The 5,686-nt window shown below is 59.8% G+C and overlaps 1 protein-coding gene across 1 annotated transcript; it reads right to left on the reverse strand.

Annotated features, from left to right (window-relative positions):
• Positions 1-629: 629 nt before the first annotated feature.
• Positions 630-5,314, reverse strand: FEZF2 (FEZ family zinc finger 2). Its single transcript, XM_029243757.1, has 6 exons — positions 5,288-5,314; positions 4,278-4,411; positions 3,009-3,915; positions 2,521-2,655; positions 2,186-2,318; positions 630-1,297 (listed from the first exon to the last, which is right to left on the reverse strand). The coding sequence occupies exons 3-6, from the start codon at positions 3,855-3,857 to the stop codon at positions 1,038-1,040; spliced, it is 1,377 nt and encodes a 458-aa protein (XP_029099590.1). The 5' UTR covers positions 3,858-3,915; positions 4,278-4,411; positions 5,288-5,314; the 3' UTR covers positions 630-1,037.
• Between the last annotated feature and the right edge of the window lie 372 nt (positions 5,315-5,686).

Raw genomic sequence — 5,686 nt, forward strand, 5'->3', positions numbered from 1 at the left:
AGACGCCGGGGGCTGCGGCGGCGGCGAGCTGCGGGAGCCCGGGTGCGCCCTCCCGCGGCAGGGCGCACGCCCCCGGAGGCCGGCCCCAGACCACGACGCGGGCCGGAGAGCCCCAGAGGTCCGGACAGGCTGGGACACTTGGCCGCCAGGAACGATTGGGTGGAAGAGTGGCTCCCCTTAGGTCACCCAGAGAAGGGGATGTGCCCAGAAGCGCCCCGGCGGAGCAGCGCCCTGGCCGTTTACCCCGGTGCGGTGCGGCGCGGCTCTTTGCTCCAGGACACGCACCCAAAACCTGCTCTCCGACACCCAGCCACTTTTAACCCCTTCTTTTTGCAATTTTCTCACCCAAATAAGGCAACACCCAGAATCCCTCGGTCAGACCAGTTACCAAATAAAAACTTGGTACAACGTAGGGGCCGGTGAAGGCCTTTGAGCCTTGGTTCCTGGGGCATATGTACACGCTAGCGCCGCACGAGCAACGGTTTGGCCTTGCCCTGGTCCCAGTGCCCCAGAGGAAGTCGCATTTGGGCCGGGAAACGCTATAAACGCCTATTTCCTTTTCCTTCTTTGGGGTGTGTGAGCTGAGTCGCGGCGAGGGCGGGGGGGAAGAAAAGACGCACTAATGATTCTGTTTATTGAGTTATATATGTATATATTCCGTGTTCGTGTGTACAGGAGGATTTACATGGCTGTATAAAGATGGCTGGGGGCGCCGCGCTCTTCCGGGACGTTCACGTGACAGCCTGGTGTTAAAACCCGCCGCCCGAGGAGAAGCCGAGGCCTGGAATTAAATACGTTTCGGCGCACTGGGTTTAAATGTTTCCCGAATATATAAAGGTGGGAGCCAGGCGTTTGCTGCCAGTCATCGAGGAAACGTTTAGCTTTCCAAAAATATGCTGGTTTCGATAAATAGATTTTAGCCTTTCTGCTATAGCTTTTTTTTTTTTTCTCCTTTCTTTTAATTTTAGAAATAAGTTTATACGTGTGATCTGTTTGGGGGTTGGATAGGGCCGGAAGGGAGGGCGAGGCGGTAGCTCTCAGCTCTGCACTGTCCGAGTCAGGTCCTTTGTGCAGGGGGTGGTGGGACCCCCGCTGTCGTGGAGTTTGCGCACGTGTTTCTTTAAGTCAAAGTTTCTGCAAAACCCTTTTCCGCAAGTGGCGCACGTGAAAGGCTTCTTGTCGTTGTGGGTGTGCATGTGGAAGGTCAGGTTGTAGACCTGGTGGAAGGCCTTGTTGCAGATGGTGCATTTGTACTGCTTCTCGCCGCTGTGGGTCAGCTTGTGGTTCTTGTAGTTCCCTACAGGAGACCAAAAACAAAAAGGGGGGTGGGAATGAAGTGGGACGGGGAGGGGCCGGGTGTCCCGGGGTTGGCTCAGGTGCCCGCGCAAGGAAGGCGACGCTTGGCTAGGCGGGCGCGACCTCTCCGAGTGAAGAAGTTGTCAAACTTCGTACGCGTCAAGCCCGGGGCTCTCACTACCGGATGGAGGGCCGAGTCCCGCGTAGCCGACCCGCGTCCCAGCCCCGCCGGGGCCTGAGGCCCACACAGCGTCCCTCCCGCTGTGCTCCGCCGGCCCGGAAACTTTTGCGCTGCCCAGAGACGCATGGGGTCCTTCTCCCGGCCGCTGCCTCGCTCGAAGAAATTCGCATGAACCCGGGCTTCGTCCCTTGTTATTATTTTTCTTCTCATTTTAAAAGTTACTCCCTCTGGTCCGCTAACTACCACTTGGATATCCGAAAGTGCCTTGGAAAATCCAAGCGGAGTGTCCTGGAGACAGAAGCGGTTTCCCCCAGCCTAAACCTTTCCCGGGAGGTGGATTACGCCTCGATTTTTTTTTTTTTTTTTTTTTTCATTTCAGAAGAGAGTCCCGGCTACAAAGGGACGCTTTCTCTCTAGCGCAATACCTTGTATTTCTCCTACTTCCTTTCCCTCTGCCCCTTCCTTCCTCCCTTCCCACCTCCCAAATTCGGAGTCTCCCCGTGCAACCAGACTGAGTCCACCGAGGTCTACTAACCCGGCCCGGAGAGCTTCCACCCAAACCCTGCACAACCCGATTCCAAAGAAATGCTGCGCCGGAGCCTGCGGCTCTCGCGCTCCCTCTCTCCGGATCCTTCTTTGCCTTCCCGCTAGCGGTGACCCGCCGAGTCCCGAGGGGAGGTGAGGAGAGGGCCTTGCCCCGCACGTTACCTTTTTGGTGAAAGCCTTTGCCGCAAAATTCACAGACGAAGGGCTTGTAGCCCGCGTGGATGCGAATGTGTGTGTTGAGCGTGGAGCTGCGGTTGAAGGCTTTGCCGCACTGGTTGCATTTATGCGGCTTTTCCTGCGGAGAGGGGCGTGTGCACCGTGAGGCTGAGGCCCCGGCCGGGAGAAGCCACCTCGGGTGCTCCTGGAAGGGGCACCTTGAAGGGACAGGGGCCCCTGGTGGGGGTTATTAGGGGATCCCTTGGTCATCCTCTCCCCAACGCCGTCGCTCAGTCTCCGGGTGTTGGGTACGGGTCGGGTCGGACCCGGGGGCCACGTACCTGGGTGTGGATAATTTTGTGTCTGCAGAGCGTGCTGGCCTGGCGGAAGCCTTTGCCGCAGACTTTGCACACGAACGGTCTGGCTCCGGTGTGGACCGGCATGTGGCGGGTGAGGTTATAGTGAGCGTTAAATACCTACGGAAGCACACAAGGGGGCCTTGTGGCGTGTCTGTCCTGAGAGTCCAGAGTCAGCCTGGGGAGGGCACAACCTACCTCCCCCAACCAAAAACCCCCTTCGGAAACCAGAGCCCTTTTCATTTTGCAAAGAGCTTCCCAACCCACTGACTGCTCGTGCCAGTCCCATGTGGCCGCTGACAAAGGCATCCCCATTTTACAGAATAGGAAACTGAGGCCCAGCTGTGCCCCCAATTCGAGTAGACAGCTACTGGGGCGCTCCCAGATTCGAGAAAGGGGCCGTCCAGGCTGCCCCCCAGGGAAGCAGCCGCCACTGCTCACCCCTCCCGGCCCCCGCGGACCCCGGGCCTCACCTTGCCGCACACCTCGCAGGTGAAGTTTTTGGGCTTGCCGTCCGCGGAGCCCCCAGGCAGCTTGCTGTGGCCCTTGACGCCGCCGCGCTCGGCGGTCAGGGCTGAGTTCTCCTTCAGCACCTGCTCCAGTGGCGCGGGCAGGCGCTCCTTATGGGCATAGGGGGCCGGATGGGGGAACTTGTCTGAGGCCAGGCCGGCCAACTTGGCGTTCTCCAGCAAAAAGAGCTTGGGGTGCGCAGCCAGGGCAGCGGGGGCCTGTGCGTTGAGGAGGCCGGACGGGAAGAGGTGGCCGCCCAGGAGCTCAGACGGCGGGTACGCGGCAGAGTCCAGGTAGTTGAAGTAGTAGAGCGAGCCGCTGGCCGGAAGCCCCACTGCCTGGTTGATGACCTGCGGCTTGATGACCCTGCCCGCGGGTAGCGCAGACGGCGCCAGGCCCAGCTCGGCCTTGCAGCACACGCCACAGTTGGTTTTGCACAAGCCGCTGGCGCCGCACACCGGGGCCCCCCCGCCGCCGCCGCCGCCGCCTCCTCCTCCGCCGCCGCCGCCCGCCCGGAGGCTGCTTTTCCAGAGCTCAGAGTAACTGAGCAGCGTCTTGGACGGCACCTCGTAGCCTAGGGGCTGGAGGGGGATCATACAGGGCAGCGGTGAGCAGAGGTTGAGCAATTTCTTGCCCTGGCCGCCGTCCGCCTCCAGTGCCCCGGGTCGGGGCTCAAAGGGCGCACGGGGCTCCGACGTCTTGGCCATGATGCGCTCGATGGAGAAGGCCAGCGTCTTGGAAGTGGCCGGCGACGCTCCAGCGCGCGGGCAGGCCGGGGGCACCATGGTCTCCAGGGAAGCCGAGCTTGCCATGGCTCGCCGAGCTGAGCCGTACCGGACTGGGCCAGGGCGCAGCCTCTCTCCACTAGGTCTGCATTCCAGAAAAGGCAGGGAGGGAAACCGCAATTTAATAAGCACCTTGTAGGGTCCAGGTCACCCATTTGCATTCAAATGAACAGGGGCAGAACAAAGTGCACCCAAGGGTACCAAATTACCGCCCATTAACCCGGCGCGCAAAGGAACCCACCATCCCCTGCCCTGGGACTTTGAAAGGGGGAGAAAGGGGGAGGGTTTACAGAGGAAAAAGAGAGAGGGAGAAAAAGAAAGAAAGAAAAGAGCCTCAAATTAACCCCCCGAGCCGCTCCCTGGACCCCGGCCTCCGCCACGCGTGCTGGGAGCTGGAGAGCGAAGGGGCAAAGTTAAAGAGCACGAGGAGAGCCACCTCGCATTTACCTCTTTCCCCCACCGCCAAGGAGATGCGTTCCGAGCCATGCAGCCTGTCTCCTCTGTCACATTTTGATGGCAAACATCTTCCCCTCCGCGTGAGATCACTGTCTTTTACATTCAGCTGACATCACATGAAGTCACTTGAAGTGGAATGACATGGGCGGCGGCGCGGCTCCTGTAGCGGCCCCTGTGTTCCACCGCGCCTGCCGGCCGCCGCCGCCACCGCCCCTCAAACTTTAAAAGGAGGCAACTGGCGCCCGCGCTCCCCTCGGGAAAGTGCGAGCGGTTCGCGAATCGGCAAGGAGGGAAGAGACGGGAGGGGGAGGGGGAGGAATCGTGATGGTTTTGCCGGTGGAAAAAAAAAGGCGGGGGGAGCCCAAACCCAGGCAGAGTTCCGTGCGTGATTCACAACTTTGGGGGCCTACAGGTTTAGGGGATGCGGAGAGGGCAGGGGGTCCCGGACTCGCCGCCCCAAAGGGCCCCCGGGTGTCCGTCTAGTCGCCGAAGTATCCCTTAGCCCTCTGCAGCCGAGCTGGGCATCGTGCTAATAAACTGCCATTTACCCACGGAGCCGGCGCCAGCCGCGAACACGCGCAAATGATAATTACCTCATTAGGATGTGGCGCATGGACGCGGGCGCCGCGTTTGGAGGGGGGAACTTGTTAATGGGGAAATATTAATTTATGCAAAAACAACGAGCTCGCCTTGGCTGGCGTCGGAGGTCGGGAGAGAGCTCCTGCCGCCTAAGGACAACCCCGTAGCATCCGGAAGAGCAAGGCCGCGCGCTCAGATCCCGGGGGCTTCGGCGCCTGGCGGGTGCGCCTCCCCCTCTCTGGCCGGCTCTCCGCCTGCGGCTGGGGGAGACTGCACTGCGAGCTGGAGGGTCGTTTGAGATCTTAATCGATCAGGATCGCTGATGTGTGATCGGATTTCTGAGGCCAAGCCCGGCTCCGCTGCTGGTTTAGGGCTGCGGGCGAGGATTCGGAGGGCAGCTCTCCCCGCTGATAGGTACTTACTGTTTGTATAGTTGAGAAGGTCCAATCTCCACCTGTTTAAGGAGCAGATTGAAACAGCAGAACCTCCCCTGGATCCTATTAAAACGTTTTTCCTCCTAAGGCCATTCAGTCGAACCAATTTTCCGAAGTGATTCATAGAGCTGAATTCTGCCAAGGCAGCTCTTTCACTCTTAGCCACTAAAGCACCGCGTGGAACCGGGTTTTGTGTTTTTCTAAAATAAAGAGAAGGATTATCAGAGGGGAGAGGGAGGAGGGCTGAAGGGGGGCGGGCAGAGACTTAGTGTGGCCAGAGGTACACGCAGAGGGAAGAAAAGGCCCTTTTCTAGACAGGCCCCAAGTAAGTTCGGAGGAATTCAGCGTTTTGTGCCTCGCGCACAAAAGCAGCGCGCTCCGCGCTCG

The sequence above is a fragment of the Monodon monoceros genome, unplaced genomic scaffold, assembly GCF_005190385.1.
Source record: "Monodon monoceros isolate NGI ecotype Baffin Bay Population unplaced genomic scaffold, NGI_Narwhal_1 Super_Scaffold_3, whole genome shotgun sequence".
Taxonomy (NCBI): domain Eukaryota; kingdom Metazoa; phylum Chordata; class Mammalia; order Artiodactyla; family Monodontidae; genus Monodon; species Monodon monoceros.

Coding starts and splice junctions, on each gene's coding strand:
- FEZF2 (XM_029243757.1), bottom strand. CDS start 3,857: ATGGCAAGCTCGGCTTCCCTGGAGACCATGGTGCCCCCGGCCTGCCCG. Junction 2,656..3,008: donor CCTGCGAGGTGTGCGGCAAG/GTGAGGCCCGGG, acceptor GTGCTTCCGTAG/GTATTTAACGCTCACTATAA. Junction 1,298..2,185: donor CAAAGGCTTTCACCAAAAAG/GTAACGTGCGGG, acceptor GGTCTCCTGTAG/GGAACTACAAGAACCACAAG.